General features: G+C 39.5%; 2 protein-coding genes across 2 annotated transcripts in view; one reads left to right on the top strand and one right to left on the bottom strand.

The window, feature by feature from the left end:
• The window catches only part of GAP43 (growth associated protein 43), a 100,342-nt gene that overhangs the window by 25,347 nt on the left and 48,814 nt on the right, over window positions 1-26,181 (bottom strand). The window contains exon 2 of the mRNA XM_045540225.1: window positions 22,329-22,935. Within this exon, the coding sequence (XP_045396181.1) occupies window positions 22,329-22,935 (607 nt within the window). The remainder of the gene's footprint in view (window positions 1-22,328; window positions 22,936-26,181) is intronic.
• On the top strand, window positions 14,557-16,355 carry LOC123643282 (amine oxidase [flavin-containing] B-like). The gene is given in 2 exon segments (XM_045558746.1): window positions 14,557-14,776; window positions 14,779-16,355. Coding segments are annotated over 2 exon segments (1,152 nt in total). The 3' UTR covers window positions 15,711-16,355.

A 26,181-nucleotide genomic window follows, 5' to 3' on the forward strand; every position in this document is an offset into this window, starting at 1 on the left:
TAAATTGGGGATGTAATACCCACTTCATAGGGCTGTTGTATGATACATGTAAAATGTTTAGATGATACACCCAGTAAGAATTAATGAAAAGAGCCCTTATTGTCACTCCTCTTAATTCTTAAAAAGATGGAGTCTTTGCAAACAAGTTCTATTATTATTATCACTTCCGGAGACTAAAATCATAAAAAATGTTGTTTGAGCAACAATGATGACAATTCTGACAATGTTGGCCTACTTTCTCAGTGCTTTATTATAGACTTGGATTGAACCACCTCAAAGGAGTGTCACAGTTCATTTTCCATATAGTATAATGTTCTGATTTAAAAAAAACATAGTGTATTGGGCCGGTCGCGGTGGCTCACACATGTAATCTTAGCACTCTGGGAGGCCGAGGCAGGCGGATCATTTGAGCTCAGGAGTTCAAGACCAACCTGAGCAAGAGTGAGACCCCCGTCTCTACTAAAAAAAAAAAAAAATAGAAAGAAAATTAGCTGGACAACTAAAAATATATATAGAGAGGAAAAAATTAGCTGGGCGTGGTGGTGCATGCCTGTAGTCCCAGCTCAGGAGCTGAAGCAGTAGGATTGCTTGAGCCTAGGAGTCTGAGTTGCTGTGAGCTAGGCTGACACCACGACACTCTAGCCCGGGCAACAGAGTGAGACTCTGTCTCAAAAAAATAAAAAATAAATAAAAAGCATAGTCTACTGATCCAGGGTATTTAATAAATTTAAGGATTTCCAAGGACTAATATTCTTTAATGCTAAAATATCTCAAAATATTTTTTTCTGATCACATTGAATTTTGGTGTTAGTTTATGTAAAGTACTTTGAAATATAAAATATTCAATATGTTAAGGCACCATTATTTCCATGATACGAAAACAATTCATCTGTCAAATAGAAGTCTTTATCAGCTAACACTTCTGCATTACAATAAAAATTGACATTTGTGTAATGGTCCTGAAGCATTTTATGGCTATAATTACTCTACTTCTGATGTTGTGTATGTTTTATTATTTCTCAAATCTTTCCCAATTGGAAATCCAATAATGACATCAATGGCAATTATTAATCAAAATATTTGATTAACCAGAAAGTTCCATTCCCCAATCACATTGTATAGCACAGAACTTACTGTAAATGTGTTGTTCCTTTTCTGTCTTGAGAACACTCAAGTTGGATAACAAGAAAAGAATAAAAACAATTCTATAGAGGGAGCAGAGATGAGACCCTGATGTATTTATACTCTCTAGCTGTGTGCCCTGAGATAAATCATTTAAGTTCTCTTGCTTCCAGTTCCTCATTTGTAAAAAAGGGGGCAATGATACCCCCTCATCAGAGGATCATTGTGAGGCTTATGCAAGAAACTCCACGTGGAGCATTTAGCAGAAAGCCTGGTACAAGACAAATAAATGTTATCTGTGTTTTTATCGTCATCAGTATTATTGTTGCTATTGTAATTATTCTATAGTAAGGACCTAATACGCGAACACCAGACCAAAGACTGAGCAATTCAAAACTCTCAAATATGCATTAGGTTGGCTTCTCATTTTAATTAAGGCTTGAGTTAATATTAGAAATATAAAGTCACTGTTGTCTTTGTGAGGAAGCCTCGATTAATTGTAGGAGCTCAATAAACATATGGGGCGTGTGATATATTCATATGGATTTATTCCAGATGGATGGCTTTTTGGGGTGGGGCTGGAAAAACAATCTTCACTTCGATTTCTGGGCTGCCTGCAACAGCAGCCGCAGCCACTCAGGGCTTCAAGAGACGCTTTCACAGCCTCCTGAATGACGGCACCTCCCGCCTAAGTGACAGGGGGACAAATGGCTGCTGTCTCACCACACATCTCCCCTTCCCTTCTCCTCCACCCTCCGCCAGCCCACCAGGCACGTGCCAGCAATGAGCTGCCTGCCTCACTGGGATCCTCAGCTCCATTAATAAGCCCTGGAAGGCTGATAATTGGGGATTCGTGGAGTCTACAGGCTTTCAATAAGCCAGGTTGTTATGGAAACAAGAGGCAGACCACCATGTCCATATTACTGATCCTAAAAAATAAAATAAAATAAAAATGGAGACTTGAAAAGGGTGATTTCAAGCCCTCCTCTCCCCTGCACTCTATTTTAGAAGTCCCTCAGCAATGTGCACACGTGAGAATTCACAACTCTCTTTTGGTTTCCTTCTCAGCACTCCCCCACCCCTTTCTTAATTACAACTGAATGTTTTTCCACCTCTAGCAGAAAGAATCAGCTGAGCAGGATACTAAAGGAACACCAGAGTAGACACCCTAAATCTAATTTAACACTATGGCATTAATGCCATTTATTTGAGCCAAGAAAATCAGCAATGAATATCAATGTGCTTTCTTCACTATTAAAAAAAAACAATAACTAAACAGGATTGAACAACGGCCTCAGAGTCTCCCACTGGCCTCTTAAGACGCATTGTTCTACAGGGAGATGGCCACCACCCATCATGAGTCATGGTACTGTGTTCAGTGAAAGGAGCGTCCGGCTTTCAAACTGTCAGAGGAAAAAGGGGTCATTTTCTTGGGCTACTTTTAAAAATTAGCTGACAACTTTCTTACGATAGAAATCCAATTACTTCTTTTGGTTAATGAATTTAGCCATGATGCCGGAGCATACCTGACTGGGAGGTCTATAGATAGCACTAAATGAATCCAGCCTGGAGGCTGCTGTGGGCCCAGAATCCCCAACTCAGTCCCTACACTGAAAAGACCAGGACACCATTGTTTCCTGCTGAACTTCCTATTTCACCCCAGCAGAGGGCACCAGCGTAATTCCATTCCCAGCTGTGGCGCCTGGGTAGAAGGCAGACAAGTCAGAAAATCACTCTCCAGGAAGAAATGAATGACTCCAGGCAAGTGATACAGCAATGCAATAGGGCAGGAACAACCTATTGGGACTGGGTCCTACTTTTAAGCTGTTTTGAAATTAACTGTTATTTTTCAGTCTTTCAGAAATGACTAAAAACTCAGTCTAGAAATAGTTTATTAAAGTCATTTTAATGAATAAAGCGTGGATTGTGCTTTGTGTAGACCTTATAGAGATATCAGAGTCCTTCTTGAAGCAAAAATAATATAGTAGACCTACCATTTGATCCAGCAATCCCATTGTTGGGCATATACCCAGAAGAACAAAAGTCATTCTATAACAAAGACACCTGTACCCGAATGTTCATAGCAGCACAATTCACAATCGCAAAGATGTGGAAACAACCCAAGTGCCCATCAATCCACAAATGGATTAGTAAACTGTGGTATATGTATACCATGGAGTACTACTCAGCTATAAGAAATAACAATGATACGACATCTCTTTGGTTCTCCTGGAGAGAATTAGAACCCATTATATTAAGTGAAGTATCCAAAGAATGGAAACACAAGCATCACATGTACTCACCAGAAAACTGGTTTCCCTGATCATCACCTAAAAGCACATCGGGGAAGGATACTAATTGGATATCAGACTGAGACGGGGGTAGGGGGAGGGGTTGGGTGTATGCCTACATGATGAGTGCGTTGCACACCCTCTGGGGAATGGTCGTGCTTAAAGGTGCTGACTCGGGGAGGTGGGGGGGGAGGGGATGGAGGTATGACTACATGGTGAGTGCCAGGCGCACTGTCTGGAGAATGGACACGCTTGAGGCTCTGACTCAGGGGGATGGGCGGGACATGGACAATGTATATAACCTGAACTTATGTACCCCTATGATGAGCTGAAATTAAAAAAAAAAGGAAAAAAAATATAGTAACATAAAAACTTCAACCACCCTCAATTTGCTGGACCAAGAACGAAGTTCTCTGATCGTTTCAAGGTCCAGCGTATCCACCGTCCCCTTACTGATATAAGCTACCAAGCCAGTACCCTCACCAACGCTCCATAATGATGTTCATTTCTTTTCTTGAGACCCTACCCACTATCCTGGCCTCTGAATTCCTTCTCCACAAGTACAGACTGCAGCTTGTAAACAGGCAGGTACTTATCTTGTTTACTGTTTTTGTTTTTGTTTTTCCCTTTAAGGGCCTTACTTTTTTCTCCAGCCAGATGGTAACTTCCATGACAACAGATATTCACTTTTATGCATCAACATCCCTCATAATGCTCCATAGTACAGAATGGGAATTATACATATTAATAATTAAAAATTAACTGAATGACAGGAGGATACAGTCCTTGGGACATCTGGGTGTATCTCCTCTACTCTGATGCTAACTCACTGTGTGACCGCGGACAGATCATACAGCCCAAATCCTGGAACATGCTTCATCTTTTTAAAACACACACATATATTATACAATTTCTCCTGGAGATTGTTCAAGTACAGTAGATCATAATCTTTTTATGTAATGGTCCCAGTAGAGTATGTGATGAAAGACAAGGACACTCTGTCAAGAGTATCATCCGTATGCACACACAGTACAACACGTTGCAAATAATTTCTGGAGATTAAAGGACCCTACTAAGCCCATCCAGCCCCAGGCCTAGGCAATTTCTAGGTTTCCTTTCAGGTCAAAGACTGTAGGATTGAAATCCAAGATGTGTCGGTTTATAGCTGATATCTACCTAGAAAGAGTGTATTAGCTACTTCCCCTAAGGGACCCCAATATTTTCTATTGAATCCCTAGATTGCAGTTTCTGAGGGACCAATTAAATGAATCCTAAATTAATCCTAACATCACTACCTGGTGGCCTTGGCTAACTTCCAGGCTCAATCATTACTGATAATATAAGGACTTGGTAATGTTGCTGAGCTACAAGGAGGCCAAATAGAATAGATTCTGACTCCCAGAGGAGACTGCAAATCATTTTGTGTCTCTCTTGCTGTCCATAAATCAAGTTCCATTTGCACATTAATTTTCTTCATAAAATCAGGTGTAGTACCAAAGGAAAAAATGTTTCCCAACAGCTGCAGTTGAAAAGGACAGAAACAATGGTGACTTCTTATTAGGTATTTACTATGTGTCCAATAAAATATCATAATAGGCACTCTACACATAATATATTTAATACCAACAACCACCAGGTTCAGCAATGACGGTATTATATATTTCACAATGACAAAACTGATGTTGAGCTAGTGACATAGAGCTGATTAGGGATCAGGCCTTTGACTAAAACATAGATAGGTCTGATTCCAAGACCTGTGATCTTTTCCTGTACTACTGGCCTCTGAGGAAGAGATTTGGCTAAATTCATGGATGTTGCAATTCTTTGTCTATTGTTGCAGTATCCACTTTGTAATATATTTTTTCTTTTGTAGTACCTTGAAATATTTTATTCTGGATCACTAAATATTTTTTCTCTTTATTTATTAGGTGAACAAATCTCTTCCACTATGTTATCTATAGGAAGATGACAGATGATGCTTGCTTTTACCATCTCCAATTTGAAGATTTGTCCAAAGGATTACCACATAGGGAGAGGAGAGTAGAATGTGAGTAATAATTATTCCAGATTATCAGAAGAAAGGTAAAGCAAAATTACATTAATTGAGGACCTGCTCTGTATGTAGTTCTTTACATATGTTACATCATTAAATCCTTACAATAACTGTTTAAGGGTGGTATTTTTTTATCTTCATCTTATAGATAAAAGATATTGGAGGTTAAACAAATCATTATGGACATGAAGTGAGAAACCTGGAACTGAACCCAGGACTGTCCAGTTCCAAGGCTATTTCTCCATGAGGCATTCAAAGACATAAATGTCTCTGAAACATGCTTTGGAATCTATAACTTACCAGTGTAGAAATAGGCCTACATTTAAACCTGTGGGTTAATGAAACTCAACTCCTCTTTTCTTTTCCCGCCTGGAAGCAAGCAGAGACAGAGTCCTCTGGTTTTTCCGAGGCAGCACTGGCTGGAGGCTGGTGCTGCAGAAGGGCTCAGACAATAGAGGGCAGGGGGTGGGGGAGCCTCTCCTTGGGGAGCCAGGCCCCATCTGCCACTTAGATCTGTGCAAAGACAGAAAGTCCATTTGCCAAGGAACCCTTTAGGGCCTGCTATTTGTGAAGCCAAGAACAGAAAGTGCTAGAGATGGAAGATACCTTAAAACCATCTCCTTTTACCAGCAAGGAAGGTAAATTTGCCTTGCCCATAGCCAGAGAGCTTGTTAGCAGCAGAGCTCTGGGGAACCACGCCCACCTCTGGGTATCCCCAGCTCAGTCAGTGCCTTTCTATGCTCTTCACTGCCCCTGCTTCTCCCAGGCTTCATACCTTCTCCCAGATTGCACTCCCTTCTTCTTTTCTACCTTCTCTTCTTTATCCGCCTCTCCCTTTTTTATTCTTTCTGCCTCCTCTGATATCTCCATTTCTGGCCTTCTTCTACTTTTCTTCTCCCTCTTTTTTCTTCTGTGTTCTATCCCATTCTTCTTCCCTTCTACTCTTCCTTTTTTCTTTACTGAGTGAAACATCTCCACCTATACCCACCACCTGGGTCCTCTTAGGAGCCCATGCTCCTTTCTCACATTCTGACCAATCCTCCTTCTGAGTCAAACACCCTCATCCAGACTCAGGTATGTTTGGGTGCCTCAGAGATATTCAGAAATGGGTCATGGAAAGGAAGTTGCTGATTTTATAAAGTTCCAAAGAGTTGGACTACAAGCAATAAAAATGGGCATTTGCCTGAAAAATTCTTAGCTTTTTTGGTGGGGCTTCAAATTAGAAAAATGAAATGATTCTTTCCCTTTCAAGCTGTGTATGAAGAGAAATTTCTCCATAGGTGAAAAATACATTAGTCAATCAGTGGATGTCCATTGAGGGCCCTCCATGTGCTGGGCTCTATTCTGAGTGCTGCCTTCAAGGAACAGAAAGTCTAGAGAGCGAGAGAGGCAATAAACACATCAGAGACAGATAAACCAGTCATTTTAGGCACTGAGAGTGCTATGGAGAAAATAAATTGGGTGATGTGGTAGAACTGATGGGGCTGGGAGGGGTGGTGCTGTTCTGAGCAAATGGTCAGGGAATCTTTGAGTAAGTGACATTCAAATGGAGTCCCAGGTGCTAAGAGGCAAGTGCTAAGCGGTCACCATGGGAAGATCAAGGGGAAAGCAAGGGCCAAGGCCCTGGGTCAGGGACAGACTGAATGTGTTCTAGAGACATTAATAAAGCTATCTATTATGGCTAGAGAAGAGGGCAGAAGGACAGAGTACAAGAACATACGATCAGAGAAATAAGAAGTCAGATCATACGAGGCCTTGTAGGCCATGGTAATTATTTAGATTTTATTCAGGTTGTAAAAGTTAAGTATTGGAAGGTTTTATGCAGGGTATTGATATGGGTGGGTATAAGTTTGTAGCTTTGAATGAGTCATTTTTAGACTAGTCTATTAGAAATTATAATCCTAAACCTAAAATGATTATGACATTATTGGACCTACTCCTTTTACCCAGCTGGGTTGTGTCATGTTGTGATGTTATTCACTGACGTGACCTTAGGAGGTCAACCCTGGAGTTAAATAAGACTTGGCCCCATTGCCTGTGGCTGTTTCCCTTTTGGTCATCCTTTCAGACAGAGGCACAAATGCTATTGTCCACTGGGGCTGGGGAGTGAGAGAAAGGAAAATGACAGAACTTTTAGAATTTTTGAGACAGATTTTGGGTTTTAACCTTCTAGAAATCTTATTTTTGTGGATATTTCAAAATTACATAGGTAGAATACCAGTAAGTAGTATCCCATCAGAAAGAATCTTTTGTTTATACAATCATGTTACAAACTGGAATAAAACTAAGAAATGGTATTGCATTATTAAAGACCCAAAAGCCATGGATATACTAATTTCACATAGCCTTATTCAGTAACCCTGGATGAGTCACCTAAATTTCACTTGTTTGCAATAGGCATTACAAGCCAATTTTCAGAATTTGAGTAATCCCTATAGTATCTGGGAAGATCATCTGTTTGTAAAATGGACAATTCAAGCTAAGTACAGAGAGGATGCCTGCTTGAAAAGAAGAGTTCAGTGGAGTTTTATTCATGTCAAAATTCAAGATCTTTTAAGTTTAGAACAGTAATTTTTAACTATTATGACCTAAAATGTCAAAGTTTTACCAAGATCCAGACACAGCTTGGTACGGGTAAAGGGGACTGTGGGATAGTGGAGGACCCAAATCCTCCCACCCTGGCCTCTGCAAAATAATCAGACTCCCAGAAAACACTTCTGAGGTGCAGCTCCATGGAGCACTCAAAACTCACTGATGGAGGGTTTTAAAACAAGGTTTTAGAAAATAAATTTTCCTTGGGTTTATTGTCTGTAAAAATATCATTTAGAAAATAAATAAATTTTGCATGTCTTTAATACTATTGGAACTAAAATAAAATAGAACATTGTCTAATTACCTAATATCATGTTTAGAGGTTACTCAGACTAATCCTATCTGTGATTAAATAATAGGACTATAATATGAAGCATTAGTCTGTTGGCCTTATAAATAATACACATAATCTACTATATAATCAGTATTGGTGCAGTTATCCGTACTCATTATGAAGACCACCTTACAATAAATAGGATTGACTGACATTGACCATTTTGCTGGCTACATGCAGACAGTCAGTAGCAGAGGAATTTCTTAAGTTTCTGCTTTTCAAACTGTATTTTGGAGCTCAGAAAAAAAATTGGTCTACAAGGGAGGAATAGAAGCAGAGAATAGGGAGCTCTGGGCATCTTCAGCCATCTCCACTTCCCCCCACCATCCTCAACCAGAGCAGATCTGCTTTCGGGTTCAGTACATACATTTTAAATTCATTTGAACAAATGGTGTCCATGCTAACAGTTTTGGAAGTTCTGCCTTCAATAATTACTCACTAATCTGATCCTACCCTCGGTGAATACATTGTTTTACAATGTTCCTCCCTAGCACTAATAGCATCATTCCCCCTAAAAATGACTATTAGGAAAGAGACAACTCTTCCTCTGTGTTAGAGGTTAGAAAAGTCATCAATTGTTACAATTCAGTCTGAATCCTGAAATCATCTCTGAAAAACCAGCTGAGAAAAACTCATTGCCTTCATCAATGTGGCTTTTTTTTTTTTTTTGAAGTAACGTCTTACTAGGTTGCCCAGGTTAGAGTGCTAGAGTGCTAGAGTGCAGTGGCTATTCACAAATACAATCATAGTGCACTGCGGACTCAAATTCCTAGGCTCAAGCTGTCCTCTTGCCTCAGCCTCATAAGTAGCTGGGAGTACAGGCACATGCCACCACATGTGACTAACATGTTTATTTTTTAATTCTCCTTTTTTGCTTTGGAAGAACATAATGTTTTTCAAACTATACTAATCATGAGAAAAAGGTTTAAAGAAAATTCTAAAATTTAATATTTTAGATTCCAAGATCTGAGAATTTTGTATCTGATTGTTACTCCTAACTCACTTTTAAAGTTCCTAAGTAACCATTTGATTATAAACTCATATGCACTTTCTTAAGAAAAATGAAAAGATAAGAAGTCTTTCAATTCATTAAAAAGATACAGCTCAGATCACACTTTTGAGGACAGTATATCCATTTCTTCAGTAGCAAATGTTTTTCTAGTTGAATACCAGGTGTAATTCTAAACTTTACCTTTTTCCTTAACCTTTAATAAGTGTATGATGCGCAACAGAAAAGACTGCAAATCTTAAAAATATTTCTCATGGCATCACACACGTATGTACAAAATTATATGTTTTTACAAGTAGATATTTATGTGCTGTTATACTGATACATTATTTGGGAGTTGATAATTACTGTTCTAGTATTTTAGAGTCACTAAAATAAAAATTATTAAATGGTTAAAATATATCAACTTGGGGTATGCTGGAGCTAGCTCACATTGGCTATTGAGAGTGAGTTGTTAGTATCTCTTCCCAACTGCTTGTGCAGTGACAACACATTGGTAGCCTGAAATCAGCCATGATGGAAGTATTTACTCCATGGAAACTGACAAAAACTACAAATAAGGGCTTTTTGAGTTTTGTTTTGTTTTGTTTGGAGAACCAGTTTATCAGCATGCCACTGAAGATATCGGATAAAATTATAATGAACGCTTTATGCTTTGGTTTGTTTGTTTGTTTGTTTGTTTGTTTTGCTTTGTAACATGTATCCATGTTCAGTCATCATGCATCTCAGGGCAAATGGCCAGACAATGGCTCAAATGAATACAGGGCAAGAGTGGGGAGAAATATTATTCTTAATAATACCTGCAAATGTGATAAATGCTCATTCTAATCATATTTCAAATTAACCTTATAGTGGAGACTCTTGATGTGATAAAAACATAACCATAGTCCCAGCTTAATCCTGAACATGAAAAACAAATTTCTTCATGTATTATATGGTACCCTTATAAAAAATCTACTTTATCAGGATGTTAGACAAGGTTCTGTCTTCAGGCTTTCCCAAAGCAATATGTAATTTGACAACTGCACCAGCCTTGTATTCAGACCACTACCAATGTCCTACAAATACAGTGGTGCATCTTAAATGTCTACTTTTCTGCTGGGGTGAAAAGCATAAATGAATAGCTAATCAGAAAGTGGCAAGCTTTTGCTTCATTTTTTACCCTCTGTTTTTCCTGTAAACCTATTATAGTTAAACTATCAGTATTAAAGGAGTAGGAAGGAGGGAAACAAAAATCTTAAACTGCTGCTTTTCCTTCTAAAAGGATTTGATTATAGCAGTGGGGAGAATGCTGAAACCACATTACCAAACTATAGACTTAGCCCTTTATATTGGAATAGAGAGAGTTTCACAAAGTGGGGCTTTTTCTGTCTTTTTACCAAATACATGAGAGTTACTTTAAGTTACAGCTTATGTGTTGGGAAGAATCTATTCAACCTCTCACTCCCATGTCCCCTATGGTCTATAGTCTGAATGGCTCACAGGCTGCACAAAAATTAATATTATACTACTGTGAGAAAGGAGAACAGGCAAGAGGAATGGGAGAGCCTATTTACTGATCTCTGCCCTCACACTGTTGGTTTGGGAACACATTAACAATTCATCTTGTAGTGGGGCAACAGCAGATATGTAAACTCTTACATATCTTGCAAAGATTACTTAAATGTGTCAGATGAGGAGAAGGAGCCAAGGAACCTGGCAGATTATTTCTTCCCTGGGTGTACCTGTCACACACTGGCAAGAGCCACCCACAGGTCACTCATGTGGCTGGAATGAAATCAATCACCTGCTTTCAGAAGGGAGCAGCCTTGATTTCCTCTAGTTCTCAATATGTTTCTAAACATAATGCAAAATGCTCACACTGGTCCATGAAGCCCTAAATGGTTTGAATTCTGGCACCCTCAGGGATGACTTGTGGCTCTGAGTGAGCTTTTGCACTCATTCTCCTGGGTCAGTTTAGGATTTTCTCTACTGCATAATATTATTCATTCAAATCATTGTTATAGATGCAGAAGTTCAACAATAAACAAAACAGACCTTGGAGCTACTATCTCCACTGAGGCTTAATCTTAAAAAGCTGCAGCACAATTATGAATTGAATTAAATTATTTGTATTTCTGTATTAATTTGAATGAAGGGTGGTTTCTCAAGTTTTTAAATAAATGATATCCCTTTTCCTTAGATATATTTTGTCCTTCAAGACTCGGATGAGCTAACCTCTACACAAAGAAGTCTTCTTGGACAATCTTCCCCTAACTAGCCTAACCAGGGTTTTAATTTTTAGACACTACAAATTTCATCACACATAGCTTTAGTCCCAAATCCTAGCTCTAACCATCCCATTGTAGATTCACAAACATATCCTAGTTACGTGACCAGCAGAGAAAGGACTATGGCTTTCCACACACACCCGCAGAGAGACAGAGTGATGTTCCTGGAGCTGTTCCCCACTTCCTGTTGGCCTGAACAGTGAAGAAAATGTGTAATTCATTGTTCTTGCAGATTGTCTGTGACAGCCTAAGGGCCTTGCGCTGCATACTGAGCATTCACGTGTGTGAGTTCGTGTGTGTGTGCATGTGTGTGTGCATGTCTGTGAACTGGCAGAAGGCTATGCTACACGAATGAATACAGTGCTTAAGCATAGCTAAATTACATTCTTCACCTTTTCATACCCCAGGACAAGGAGAAATTTTTTTAAGTGCTACAAAAATGTTTATTTCCATTTTATCTGACAGATATATACACATTCTTCATACACCATTAAGAAGCAACCATTTTAAGTAAATGGTTTCTAGTTTCTATTCCAAAATCCAAAAGATTCTACTAACTCATACTGGAAAAAAACAAAAAAAAAAACTAGTCTTCAAAGTTACCTCACTGTATATATGCCATCAGGAAAGACCGTTAATGTTAAGCATAATTTATAAGGAAAGGCAAATAGCTTTCCCAGGGCACTATTTTTTTCCCTGAAAATAAGAACTTCAGTTTCCCTTCCAAGTAGAATGATGCAAGATGATCAAACTGAAGTATTTTATCTTCCACAATCCCCTAATTATGATTTAAAAATGATATCCCTTTTCATTAGATATATTTTGTCCTTCAAGACTCGGATGAGCTAACCTCTACACAAAGAAGTCTTCTTGGACAATCTTCCCCTAACTAGCCGAACCAGGGTTTTAATTTTTAGACACTACAAATTTCGTCACACATAGCTTTAGTCCCAAATCCTAGCTCTAACCATCCCATTGTAGATTCACAAACATATCCTAGTTACGTGTGAGAATTGTTGAGTAGTCACATCTAACTTGTCTATTATGTATACCATCTTTTCTTGGGATGTTTGATAGTCTAATTCCAAGCACTTAGGCATGTTAGCCAATGTCACTAATCCTCAAAGATCCAGGCGCTGTAAATGTAGTTAAAAAAAGAATTAGATAGTCCTGCGTGAAGCTCTGACTCGGGTGGGGCAAAGGCAATATTCATAACCTAAACATTTGTACCCCTGTAATATACCAAAATAAAAAAAAGAATTAGAGGACTATGGTATTAGCTTTTCATATCATATTTATGTTTTAATGGCAAGCTACTGAAAAAATTTCGAAGAGCTTATGAGATGTCTGTCAGGTGTGTCCACTGATCTACCCAAGAATTGAAGGCTTTATGAATTCCTACAGCTGTTTTAATTACTTTAATGAAATAAGATAGGTATAAAAATAAATTGATAATGAATTGTCTACAATGGAAGTGAAACTACTGACAGCAAATGCAGGCCACCAGAGTTGTAATTTTCCATCTCAGAGACATTGTTAGAAGGACTAGGAGTCAGTAGTCTAAGCATACCAGAAAACATTACTTTCAACTCTTTATTTTCAACCACAAGTATAAGGTGGGGTTAGAAAACTCCACTGAAGTGTTCTTGCTGTCTGTTGGGCCCCCAGTGGAATCGTAAATTTTCTTAGAACTGAATCTTCCTAGATTCTTTGCCCCTCTGTCTAAATTCTCTACTATCAGCTCCATCCCATAAACCCACTCTCTAATAATTAAGAAAATAAGGGAGTACAGAAGAGTGAGGATGGGTGGCTAAGAGGCCATATGCCCCACACTTTAAAGATGCCTCCTTGGTCTACCACTGTGAACTTGTTTTTTGAAGCTGAGAGGTAAAGAATACCTAGTTGAACACACTGACAGATGTCAGAACTAAGCCCTAAGTGTGGAAAGCCTGGCTTGATATCAACAGAATTTGAACAACAAACCATATGTCTTGATTTTAAGTGGTGTTCAGTCCATTATGCTGAAGATAAAGTGCTACTGCACCACAGATATCCTATAATATATTGGATCTATTAAAAAATTATACTATTCACCATTCAAAAATAATTTATGACAATTCTTTTAAACAAACCCAAAAATGAATTACTTGCTTAGAGAGCCAAGCTTCATTGCAGTGAGGTCAGTAACTGGCTAAAGTTTTTTTGAAGATGGCAGTGGTTCAAATTTTCTTGATTATATGAATTGGTCTGAGGTTTAGCACCTGATTTAGTCATTTTCTTTCAACACAAAATTCAAATATGGTTAAGAGGGATGTAAAAATTACATATTCTTTCAAACCTTCCTGACCTCTTTATACATGCTATAAACCATACAATCCTGACAGATTTTCAAGAACACAGTTCTTGCAGCTTTAAGTAGCCCCATTGGCTTCTTTTTTCCCTTCCATTTAGGTCTGGATAGAGCAAACTTTTCATTCTTCATTTAATGAAGCTATGGCTGTGAGAACAAAACAAGAGTGATGACCACTCATAGGGACTCACTGTGTGACCCCTGCTGCTCGTTTCTTCTTCCTTCTCTTTTTAATACTTCTGGGATTTACGTGTGTGTACAAGTGTGTGTGCATAGACAAAAAAAAAAAAAAGAGAAGACATATGATGAATATGTATTAACATCTGAAAAATATTCTATGTTTGAAGAAATATTGTTTTTAGTTTCAAATATAGTTTTATAACTTTAAAATTGAAGGAGGAACATGCCTTTCTATTTATTAGCCTCTTTTACAGGGTGATAGTAATAATTTAAGATTAGCTATGGAGAGCTTTAGGAAGAACTTCACCAGGTCCAGCAGCTCAACAACAGAATGCAGATGGAACATAGAGCAAGGATGCTGAACAGACAGGAGAGGAAATTTGTGGGTGGATCTGGTCAAGTGAGTGAGCGGATCATGGAGCTTCTTGGGGACCGAGTGAAGCTAGAGAGGCCTGTGATCAGCATTGACTACACAGGAGAAAATATCCTTGTGAAGACCCTAAACCATGAGATCTATGAGACTAAATATGTGATTAGCACTATTCCTCCTACTCTGGGCATGAAGATTCATTTCAATACCCCCTGCCAATGATGAGAAACCAGCTGATCATTCATGTGCCTTTGGGTTCAGTCATCAAGTGTATAGTTTATTATAAAGAGCCCTTCTGGAGGAAAAAGGATTACTGTGGAACCATGATTATTGAAGGAGAGGAAGCTCCAATTGCCTACACATTGGATGATACCAAACCTGATGGCAGCTATCCTGCTATAATGGGATTTATCCTTGCCCACAAAGCCAGAAGGCTGGCACGTCTTACCAAAGAAGAAAGGATGAAGAAACTTTGTGAGCTTTATGCAAAAGTTCTGGGCTCCCAAGAAGCTCTGAAGCCACTACATTATGAAGAGAAGAATTGGTGTGAGGAGCAGTACTCTGGGGGCTGCTACACAACCTACTTCCCTCCTGAGATCATGACTCAATATGGAAGGGTACTATGCCAACCAGTGGGCAGGATTTATTTTGCAGGCACTGAGACTGCCACACACTGGAGTGGCTACATGGAGGGAGCTGTGGAGGCTGGGGAGAGAGTGGCCCGAGAGGTCCTGCATGCCACGGGGAAGATTCCGGAGGATGAAATCTGGCAGTCAGAACCAGAGTCTGTGGATGTCCCTGTGCAACCCATCACTACGACCTTCTTGGAGAGACATTTGCCCTCCGTGCCAGGCCTGCTGAAGTTCATTGGATTGACCACCATCTTTTCAGCAGTGGCTCTCGGCTTCCTGGCGCACAAAAGGGGGGCTGCTTGTGCGAATCTAGAGAGAGGGTTCTGTAACCACACCCTCTCCTTATTGTATTTGGTGTGTGGGTTTAGGGAAGGGGTTCCACGAAGACATAGAGAATGTGCAGTAAGTAAGGTGGGCAGCACGAAGATAAGTCTGATTCTGACTGCAGGAAGCACATTCTCTTTTTCTCCACTGTGGCCCGAGGTTAGGGTCCCTTACTTGGCTTAGCACTCTGTTTCACCAATTTCTAAGTTTATGGCCCTCACAATCTTTAGAATAGTTAAATAGGCTTAAGTTCCTTGCTGTCCTACAACACACCTTGCCCATGCACAAGCAGCTAGTTTTTTCCTACCTCTGTGGCTTTGTGCTTGTGATTTCACTTTCCTGTAATATCCTCACTTCACCCAGTTTTCTGCATTAGTTTTTAGAATCCTGTTTTGTTATAGCTGGAAGACCTTAGAAACCAGCTAGTCCTCACCTTCTGCTTTAGAGTTGAGCAAACTGAAGTTTACAGAGGTGGAGCTTAATTGCTCAAGGGCCATAATAAGCCACTGGTATCTTGGGGACTAGAACACAGGCCCAATGCTTTTCTACCTCCCAGTATGTATTTTCCAATTGCTCTCCTCCACCCCTTGTCACAGTAGATGATAGTGTCCCCTTGTGTGGGTTTACTCTGTGCTGAGCTGTCTTGCACTACTCAAATGCTACTCAGTAAATATCCTTGAGTCTTACTGTCTTGTGCAGTGTGTGTCCAATTGATTTGAATTTTTTGAGGGTAAGACTCTTGTCTTTTTTTCCTTTGGTGTCTTCCATTATGTCCCAATACGAAGGTCAGTACGCATTTGGGTAATTAAAAATAAAAGTTGCTTGAGCAGAAAAAAAAAATAAGATTAGCTATGAAAGAATGGACAAAGGGCCTCAAAAATGTGAGTTTTTTGATGCTAAAACACATTTCTTCATCTTCTCTTTTGTTTGCTAACTTTTTTTTCCACTAAAGAGACAGCGATTGCTCTCTAATTTGTCTCTTCTGTTAAGTTCTTTAATGTTTTAGTTATAAAGGTACCAGGTCTTTTGGAAATCCACTTCAAAGGAGAGTGGGGATCTAAACAAGAATATAAAAAGTATATACTAATTCTGATAAGCTAAATTTAGGGTAAGAATCATCTATAATAAATAAAACGATTTTCATCTGATTGAGATATGAAAATTCCAATTTCTAATTTTCAGCTCCTCCTGGCATATTTGATGGCGTTAGTTATTCCTGTTAAGGGCAATCAATTTCAACTGATCTTTATAGCTCTCTTAGGTCTAATAAAACAGCACTTAAAGCATTTTTGGAATAAGAACTGAAGATTCAGAACTAGTTTAATATTCCCAATAATTCTGGGGTGATAGAGCTGTGCAGGAATTATGATCAGGAATTATGGCAGTTGCTGGATGCCCATCGGCAAATGCATCACTAATAATTCCCAGGCAAGAGTCTGGAGTATCCAGTTATACAAATAAGAGAGATGTTCTTAGATTAGAACATGATTTTAGGGTTGGCAGACATCTCTCTTCTCTTTGTTTCTTCCAGAATAGTACTTGCATGGGTGTCAGGGTCAGTATGTGACCTCTCAGACTGTCGGTTCAGCTCCTGGTCCAACATTTGCTAGCTGTTGACAATTATTAATGCCATATCTCTCTAAACCTCAGGCTCCTTGTCTGTAAAAGAGGAAGGAAAAATTACACAACTACATTGCTACCACAGAGTGGTTATGATGATCAAGTGTGATAATCCCCACAAGCATTTAGCACAGGGCCTGACACTTAATATAAGTCTATTAAATGTTACCTATTATTAGACCTTTATATTTTAACCCTTGAAAAAACCTAAAAAATCAACTATCCTCAGTCTTCTTCTTAAGTATAAGACAACTGAGGCCAAGAGAAGCAATAACTTGTCTAAGATCTCACAGCTGTTTGGTAGAAATATTGAGGCTAGAACCCTGTTCCCTTCAGTTCAGTTCAATGTTCTTTTCTCTGCATTATCTTACAGGGCACAAGGGACAGAGAATGCCCTAGGAATGTCCTGGTAGGTATTTCCCAATAAAATCAGATTGTCACATTGCTAAGATATAGAGAAAATGCAGAAATGGAGATAAAACATAACACCTTAAAAGAGAGGTAAAGAATAGTAGGGCTAAAGTGAAGGTGAAGATTTAAAGGTCTCTCTGTTTGACCCCTATTTCCTCACTGACTCTGTCCGTGGGCAGAAGACCCATTTGCTTTGCCCCTATTCTTGCAATGTAAGAATAGAGAAATATTATCAAATGCCATTTGTTCTTGGTCAAGAAAAGCCAATAAAAGTCATTGCTCTCACAATGTAAAAGGGCTCCATAAAAGCTTAATAATCAACAGTACTCAAAAGGCATATTACTGAGTATCTGACAGGGTGCACAGGTCTTATAAACAGCATTTATGGACTTTCACAACCAAGATTTTTCACTCTTTATGAGTTGTGTATAAATTTGGGAAGTGGTTGAAACCACACTTCAAATCAAAACCGCTCATGAGGCACCCTGCCAAATAAGTGTAAATATTCTCGGGAAATCTCACATCCAGCGCACAGCTCAGGGGAAGTGGCTGTATCTTCTAGAAAGCTAAAAAGTGGATGGTTACCTTGGGCCTTAGGGAAAATATTGTTCTGGGAAACACAAACAATTTTCCCAAATCCAGAAATATGGGCTGAGCATTTCATTTTCTTACATATAGTTATCATTCTGGAAATTGTAAATCTTGCATTGATATTTTTGGCTAATAACTGGACTATCAAGACACACATTATATAAAACTTTTCATAGCATGCATCAAACTGTATCTTGGCCCCTGAAGCTCTGTCTCATCCATATTTTGTCCCAAAGAATGTTGGCATATGGAAGTTCTCCATACCTATTTGTATAATTTAATTGTTATTAATGTGATTGTTTTCAACACTACTATGTGAATTTCATCCCACCCTCACTATCAAATGAGAACTCCTTAAGGTCAAAGGACCATAAATTACTCATCTTTGTGACCCCAATACCTAGCACAGCAGAAACTTAATATAAAGGGAAGGGGAAAGGAAGGAAGAATAAAAGAATGGAACAAAGGAGAAGAGGAAGAGAGAAAAGGAGGGAGGGAGGGAAGCAGGAAGAAGAAAAGGGAGGAGGGAGAGAGGTAGGGAGACACCAAGTCTATTTTTCTATTTGAACAACGAATGGAAAAAGGAAACTCCCCTCCTTTCCAGATCATTATTGATGATCCCAATTTGAAAGACATATGAGACCATGGAAATAGAATATAGCCAGGATCAACCTACAGAACATCTTAGAGTGACTCAGAGTTACACTTCTGACTAGCATCAGGCACACACCCTGTGGCAGCCACCTAGTCAGTATCACGTATTGACAGCCACCTGGACAGGTTACCTCGGTACGACTACATCACTGAATATGGCCACAGCAGAAATTCTGGACTCCTCTCTTGGGGAAAGTCAGTAGGCTACCATGGAGAACAGGAGACGTAACAGAGAATTCTTTCACTGAGAGTCAAAGAGCACACTGACACTCTCTGTATAAGACCCCAAGGACATAGTCATTAAAGGGGGCTTGGAAGTTCTCTCCTCAGGGCTAAAGGGGGCAGTGTTTTCAACATTCTTCTTCCTGTAAAGGAGTCATCATCAGGAGTGCATGAAAATGTTTTAGTCTTAGGCACATAAAAAGTTGGACAGGCAAACTGGCAAAGCAGGGAGAGGAAGTTATAGTAGGATGATTAAAAAAGAAAAATAAAAAGGAAAAAAGTAGTCAACTTCAAAGGTCCTAATGCAAATGGCATCCACCTGTAACAAATCCATAAGTAGCAAAAGAAATAAAATAAATAACATTTATAATTTATAAAATATTTCCATATGTACTAAAGCAATGATCATCTTTAATCTAAAATTATGACTCTCTTTTTTTTTTTGAGACAGGGTCTCTCTCTGTTGGCCTGGCTCGAGTGCAGTGGCATCATCATACCTCACAGCAACCTCAGACTCCTGGGCTCAAGTGATCCTCCTGCCTCAGCCTGCTGAGCAGCTGGGACTACAGGCCTGCACCACCACGCCCAGCTAATTCTATTTTTTGTAGAGACAGGGTCTCCCTATGTTGCTCAGGCTGGTCTTGAACTCCTGGCCTCAAGAAATCCTTCTGCCTCTGCCTCCCAAAATGCTAGGATTACAGGCATGAGCCACCACACCCAGTCTGACCCTTTTACTGACAGAAATTATTTTCTTAGCTTTTCTTTTTTGACTAATTTTGTACCCTCTTAGATTGTATCTCTGTGCCCCTCCAGGCAGCCACAGGATTCTAAAGCAACCCATGGTAGCCATCCATTTCCTAACAGTACAGCCCAGCTGAAAATACTGCTGTTTTAACCCAGCTTAGAATGAAATCTAAGGGAAGATAGAGGAAATGCAGTACAGGGCCCCTGGGAATTTGGTCTTGGTATGATATGATAGATCTCCTTGTCACCTTCAGTTTCTGTGATTCCATGAGATTCATCACAGCTGGGTAATTTGTGCTTGTCACATGCAGCAGGCAAGGCTAATAGATCCCTCAGTCCAGAAAGAAGCTACAGGCGGCATTTCAGAATCTAACCAAGAGGACAATACCTGCACAAATCTAAGAAACATTGTAAGATAAATTGCCCTTTGTGATTATCTTCAAGTTTAACTTCACCTATACTTTCAATCATCTTCGAATGCATATAATAAAATCTAATTGAGATATTTTTTAATCAGAACTTATAAAATTTAGGGCAGAGCATGATCTCTATTTGCTTTCACTGATCAGACACAATTTTAATCAAATAAATGAATAGAGTAAGCAAATTATTATCTATAATTTAAATTTAGTCAGTTTTCATTCAATATTTAAACACCTACATAAAATATTTCATTAATACATTTGGAATTATCGTAACTTGGAAAAATAATAAAACAATTTCTTTAAAAATATATATTAGACTTTTCACTGATTCAAGAAGTCCTTCTTTCTGTTAATCCAAATAATCAGTGTAAACCTAAGATCACATCATGTCTTTGTGTCTATACTCACAACTTTAGAAATCCCAATTTTAAAACTATGATCTGAGCAATGTCAGATATTTTCTGTATTTAAAAGTATGATTAATTTCTAAGATTTATGAAAATGACACAACAGGTAGTCTGTCTATACGCAAAGTGATTTTCAGATGTTGTATCTGAGGCTGAAACCTTAAATCTAAAGAAAAATAGTTAGCAGAGTTTGCTTTACTGAGTAAATAAAAATCCATACCCCATTTTTATCACATACCTTACCTTTTCCAGGGAAAAATTCCCATCTTCTGAATCTCAAGTTCTGACCCCTGGGGCAGGTATGTAGTTAGAATAAAGATTCAAAATGAATCACTGATAGAAAGAAGCATGTGATTTACCTAGAACTAGAATATGCTAATAACAATGATAATTTATGTAATCTGGCATCTTACAGAATTTTAAGGATAAGATAAAGATAAAGACATAAAAATATCTAAAATAGTAATCTGCCATCTAATTTTGGAGAAATGGATATCAAGGCAAATGTCCAGTGATTACTTTCTTAATCTGATGGTCAGATGCCTAAACATTTCTCAGACCACACTCATGGAGTAGATCTTCTCCCAAGGAAGCACACTGTGGTCCAGTCCATATTGGACATACCACTGGTTAAATCCAAGGGGTTCTAAAAGAGTAAAGCCAGCCTTTTAAACTGGCAGAGAAACAACTTTATCCTTGAGGATCTTGGTTGGAAAGTGTTCATGGGTTGTGTTAGATTAGAGAAAGATCACGGAGACTGCCGGCCTCCTTTACCACTGTGGTTGTGCTGGAGTGAGGTTTAGATCTAGTTCCCAGGGTTGAAGGTCGGATAAATTTATTTTGCTCTGGGAGTATTCTATTCCAATTCTGCATAGGCTCTTTGGGCACTAATAGTGAAAACACTCCAACTTCCAAGTTACAGCTCCAAACTGAATAGAATCCGGTACCTTTCTGTAATCATAATCAATTCTCAGTTATTTATGAATATAACTGAAAGTAGTGTCTTCAATAACAAAATGATAATTTATGTTTGACTTCACAGCATATTCTGATTTGGGGTTTTTCTTTTGTTCTTGGCAACATCAACAGACTTATTTTCCTAATTATGTTTGACCCCAATTAACATTACAATTAACATTCTCTGAGAGTGCACACACACACACACACACACACACACACACACACACACAACTCACCAACTGATGGTGGGGAGAATGCCCAGGAACATATTGTGGGATAGGGAAAGGTGATATGAGATTATGTTTTAGCTGCCAGCAATTAACACACTAGATAATCTGGATCAATAAGAAGTTGGCTGTATTTATACCAGACACTTCCTAGAGTCAGATAATCACATTAGCTAACTCTCACCCATAAAATACATGTAGCCTCAGTAATTACTTATTAAACTAAGTCTACCAGCATACAGAATATTTTTAACCAAGTTTATCTAGTTTGACTATATATATCCATCTACTTAAGATAATTGCCAGATCTCTGTAGTACTGGCTGCTACATAGACCTGCCTGAGTTATCGCTCAGGCTTGGAGATATTTGGGAAGGTAACCTTAGCTCTTAGTCCTGCCACTTTGGAGAATTGAGCATGACTTCCCTTGATTTCCAGAAACCACCTTCTAACTTTTTTCCTCTCTCCCTGGAAGACCTTCTGAACAGACCCCTCTGCCCGACCCATGCACCCAGTGCATCTGGCCCCCACGAGTGCTCACCTATCTTCTCTTCAGCTTGGCTGCTCTCTGCAGTCTCCGTGGGAGGCTGGGCTGTTGCCTTGGCAGCAGCATCCTCTGCAGCAGGGGTGGTGGCAGCAGCAGCAGTGACAGCAGCAGGCACATCGGCTTGTTTAGGCTCCTCCTTGGCTGGGGCATCTTCGGCCTTGGAGGACGGCGAGTTATCGGTGGAAGCTTTAGTGGCACTTTCTGTCTCAGCTGAGCCGGCCTTCTCCTCTGAGGGTGCGGGAGCCTGGGGGGCTGCGGGCTCTGTGGCAGCATCGGGGGCACCGTCCCCCTTCTTCTCCTCGGAAGGAGTTTCCCCTGCCTTGCCGGTCTCCCCCGGCTTGGGGCCAGCGGCGGGGGCCGCCTCCGCGGTAGCAGCGCCTTCTCCCTTCTTCTCCACCCCGTCGGCAACAGGGGCTTCATCCTTCTTCTCGTTCGCCTCGGCCTCCGCGGCTTGGGCGTCACCCTTCTTCTCTCCTTTGAGCTTTTTCCTTGTTATGTGTCCACGGAAGCTAGCCTGAATTTTGGTCGCGGCCTTGTGAGCTTTATCTTCTGGTTTGATACCATCTTGTTCGATCTTTTGGTCGTCATCATTCTTTTCAACCTTTGTGGAGAAAAGAGGGGGAAAAAGGGAGAGCTCATGTGATGTTCTTCAAATCACAGCACTCAACAAACATTTATTGAGTGATTTATTCTGTGCCAGGCACTGTTTCGGGAGTTAAGGAATCAACAGTACCCTGCAAGTTCACATCAAGCCTTCTCTCTCTCCCACAGTATTTTATGGGAAAATTAATGTCCTTTGGATCTTCCAGAATCACCTGCATTGTTTTCTATGTGTTCCTTTCCCCAGCTCAGTGTTGCTCCACTGCCAAACTTAAACCAGCCTTTTTTTAGGTGTACTTTGACAATTCAAATCACATTCACTCTAGGTTTTAATCAAATGGCTCTGAAAGATACTGGGTTTTCAGGGTTTCTGAGAGGGACTCTGTATGAAACTTTATGGTTGAAAAAAAAATGCAAATCTGTTTTTACCCCCGAAATTTCACGTCTGATCAGGAAATTAATACATTCAAGGCAGAGAGTATGGTAAAGGTTTAGACAATAAATCTCATGAGAATTTTATGCAAAATGTAAACGAGTTCCAGGGATTTGTTCAGAATGTGACAACCTAGAATGCTGGTCACAAAATGATTATCTAGCTTTCTCCTGTATAATCTCAAACATACCATACCTTCAAAATTTGAATAAAGAAAATGGTCATTATTCTTGAGTTAAGAAAAAGGAGAATGAGAAACATTATTTCCACTTTTGAAAAAGTGGCATATGTTCACTGAGTCAGAATTTCTTATTTCCAAAGCAATTTAAATCTAAAATTTGTTTTATATTATCGTGAGTAGAGTCATCCTAGCTAAAGACAAGAACCTAGAATTTTTACCTTTTGATGGCAACATTTACAGCATAATATATGCTGCAAATGACTTTTTTCCAAGTGGAAATTAAATCAGAGGACAGAAATAGAAGGTATAGTCACAGAAAGAAATGTATCGGCAAGTATACAAAATTCTATACAGCGCCATTGCTCACCCTCGTGCCTCAATATGGCTACTGATAGTCTCCATTTTTTTCCTTCCTTTAACTTTTAAGCATTTAATTTCTATTACCTTTTGTCAACACTGTTCTAAGCACTGGGGAAATACAGCATTGAACAATGTAGCAACTTTCCTTCAAAAGAACCTCAGTGAAAGAGTGTTTACCATGTACCAAGTCCTATGCTTGGTCAGAATCTTGGCATCGGCCTTGGCCTTTGCCCCAGTTTAGGAGGTAAGCCAGAGCAGGCTGACTCAAAGTATGCTTTTCACCTGTCATGCCAGCTCTGCCCCAGTGACCCAGATCCCAGTAGTCATGATGTAGGCCCCTTTGACATTCTCTGGACAAGCATACGGGCCTATTTTTGGTTAGGTCCATCACCATGCTAGTGGATACACAAAGGTATTTTGAAAACAAGCTACATATAAGAGTAAAAGCAGTACTGACAACTTTCTCAGTAGAATCGACTTTTTCTTCTTCCCCAGTTAATCATGCACATATCCATACAAAGACTGAAGGAGGAAGTGAAAAGCACTTTGAAGAGACCCATCCTGCTCCCTCCTCCCAGCCCATGCTACAGTACTGCTCAGTTCTCTGATGCACTGCCACCTTCCTGCTCTCCTGCTGCTTTTGATGACTCCTACTGGGATGAACACAGCACAATCTGGGGCATGGGAGCAGCTGTCCCTGCCAGGAGCTCTTGCTCAGAGATGGAAGCATAACCCTGTAAAATTAACAGTTGTGAATGGAGCATGGAGCCAAGATGTCGGTAATTTATTTTACTGTCTTGGGTTTTCTGAATGAAGCACCATCTTATATGATAGGACACCTGCACTTGGACATTGATGCCAAATACTACTCCTTGTGAAAGGAGACAAACCAATTATTTCAGAGTGGGCACATGTGCAGGAAAGACCCTCTAGTGACTCAAGAAAGCTAAAATTGTAGAGCCCTGTTTTTTCTTTAAGAATACAAAGCAAAGAGGATGAAACTCCTAAAAAGCTAGAAATACCAAAAGAAGGAAGCTGAGAGTCTGTATGATATGAAGAAATAAACTATATGGATAAAGAAAGAACTCTTCTCAATTCTCTCTCTTTCTCTGTTTCTAAGAGCATTTGCAACTTCGATTTTCCAAATGAACAGTATTTAAGCATAGTATCTATGTTAAAATGACTATTTAGAAAGATTCAGACTAGACTTGGCTGCCAAAATTATGAGACCATCCTCACCTGAACAATCCAGGAGTATAAAGAATGCAAGAGAAGATGGGATGGGCAGGAGGGGGGCAGAACCATAAAAACAAGAGTTAGGAGAGAGAGGTAAAGCCAATTCCACAAGAGCCAGGTACCCAAATAGGTGGATATACCAAAAGAGGTGCTCAAAGCACTCCACAGGCACACAGCTTATCCTGGACGAACTGCTAGACCTCTTAACAGAGATTTAGGGAAACTGAATTTTACAGATGGTTGGAAAAAAGTAATCAACACAGATTTTTCAGATAATCAGAGGCAAGCAGAGATGGAAAGGAAAGGGAAGGGAGGGGAGAAGATGGGAGGGAAGAAACCATCCTAAGAAGAGGCTGGACTTAAGCGACTGGATAGAGACATCCAGAAAGAAAAATATTTTAAGTAAAAACTGAGTTTTAGGCTAGACAGTGCTACATTGTGTTTGTGTGTCTTTCATTTGTGTTTGTAATTGTTTCTCTTAACATGCCTTAAACTACAGGTTATTTTCTGGTAAAACTTCTTTCACAGTACAGTACTAAAGGTAACTGGACTAGGAGTGTATTTTGTTGAGAAAAGGAGAAAAAGAACATTTCTCAAGATTGGCTGCAAAGGTAGCCCCAAGTTGTCAGGCCACTTAGACCTTTTTCCAACTAGAAATAGAAGAGCTTTCTTAAGATAAGATGAAGGATATTTCAGCCCAGAGAAGCCAGAGGTCACTTAGTACATTCAACACAATGCTTTCAGCTTCTAAAAGGGAAAGCCAGGGCTCTGAAAAGTTAAGTAACTTGCCTAAATTCACAGAGTGAGTGAAGGAAACAGTGGCCCAGCCTGTATTTGAACTCAGGTCCTCTACCCTCCCACCTACCCCCAAGTCCAATTAGATTGCATCACTGACCCAGAGTAGCTTGGACTTTCTCTAGCAGACAATCCGTAAAGCATCATATCAACATTTTAATTCATTCATTTATTTATTTAACAATACTGAGTGCCTTTGCTAAACACTATACACACTAGCGAATGTGTGGATACTGTATCTA

This window comes from Lemur catta, chromosome 1 (assembly GCF_020740605.2).
Source record: "Lemur catta isolate mLemCat1 chromosome 1, mLemCat1.pri, whole genome shotgun sequence".
NCBI classification, from domain to species: Eukaryota; Metazoa; Chordata; class Mammalia; order Primates; family Lemuridae; genus Lemur; species Lemur catta.